This window comes from Mesitornis unicolor, unplaced genomic scaffold (assembly GCF_000695765.1).
Source record: "Mesitornis unicolor isolate BGI_N332 unplaced genomic scaffold, ASM69576v1 scaffold35149, whole genome shotgun sequence".
NCBI lineage: Eukaryota > Metazoa > Chordata > Aves > Mesitornithiformes > Mesitornithidae > Mesitornis > Mesitornis unicolor.
The window spans coordinates 5,758-6,340 of record NW_010208529.1 but is presented as its reverse complement, the minus strand read 5'-3'; the positions used below and the strand labels follow the sequence as shown (position 1 = coordinate 6,340).

The 583-nt window shown below is 63.8% G+C and overlaps 1 protein-coding gene across 1 annotated transcript in view; it reads right to left on the bottom strand.

Annotated features, from left to right (window-relative positions):
- OBSL1 (obscurin-like 1) overlaps positions 1-178 on the bottom strand; it is a 15,376-nt gene extending 15,198 nt beyond the window's left edge. The window contains 1 exon segment of the mRNA XM_010192549.1: positions 8-178. Coding sequence (XP_010190851.1) covers positions 8-178 — 171 coding nt within the window.
- Positions 179-583: the final 405 nt, after the last annotated feature.

Sequence of the window (583 nt, the reverse complement as noted above, 5' to 3'; positions counted from 1 at the left end):
CCTTGACCTCCATGTGGAAGCGGCCCGAGCGCTCAATGGCGGTCTTTTCCTTCTCCCAAAGGATGCTTGGCCGGGGGTCGCCTGTGATCTGGCAGCTCAGGACTGCGTTGGCACCGCTTTGCACCGTGAATGCACGTGGATAGGCCAGGAACCTGGGAGCTCCCCTGAATCCCTCCATCACCGCCTCCCCGGGGTCGTGGCAGGCGGCTGACTAGGGGGTCATCAGCCTAGGGGGAGGCACAGACCAACCAGGGTGGGGACTCAGGCTTCAGCAAAGGGACTGGCGTGGAGCACCACCGGGAGGGACCTGTACCCAGAGCGAAGCCCCCGGCACCCAGCCCATGCTGCAGGATCATCACACTGACTCTGAGCGCCCCAGTGCCACTGGATACGCTCCTGTCTCAGCTCAAATCACCCATTTCCCAGCCCAGTGGTGACAAAAGGCCACTTTTTGCACCCTGAAGGGCCAGGGCACCCAGGCTGTCTGCCCCAGGGTCACAGAGGGGATCCCAGCTCCGGGAGTGGGGGACCCCTGCATAGATGGAGAGTGCAGACAGCTGCTCACAGGGAGCCAGGGACCGGG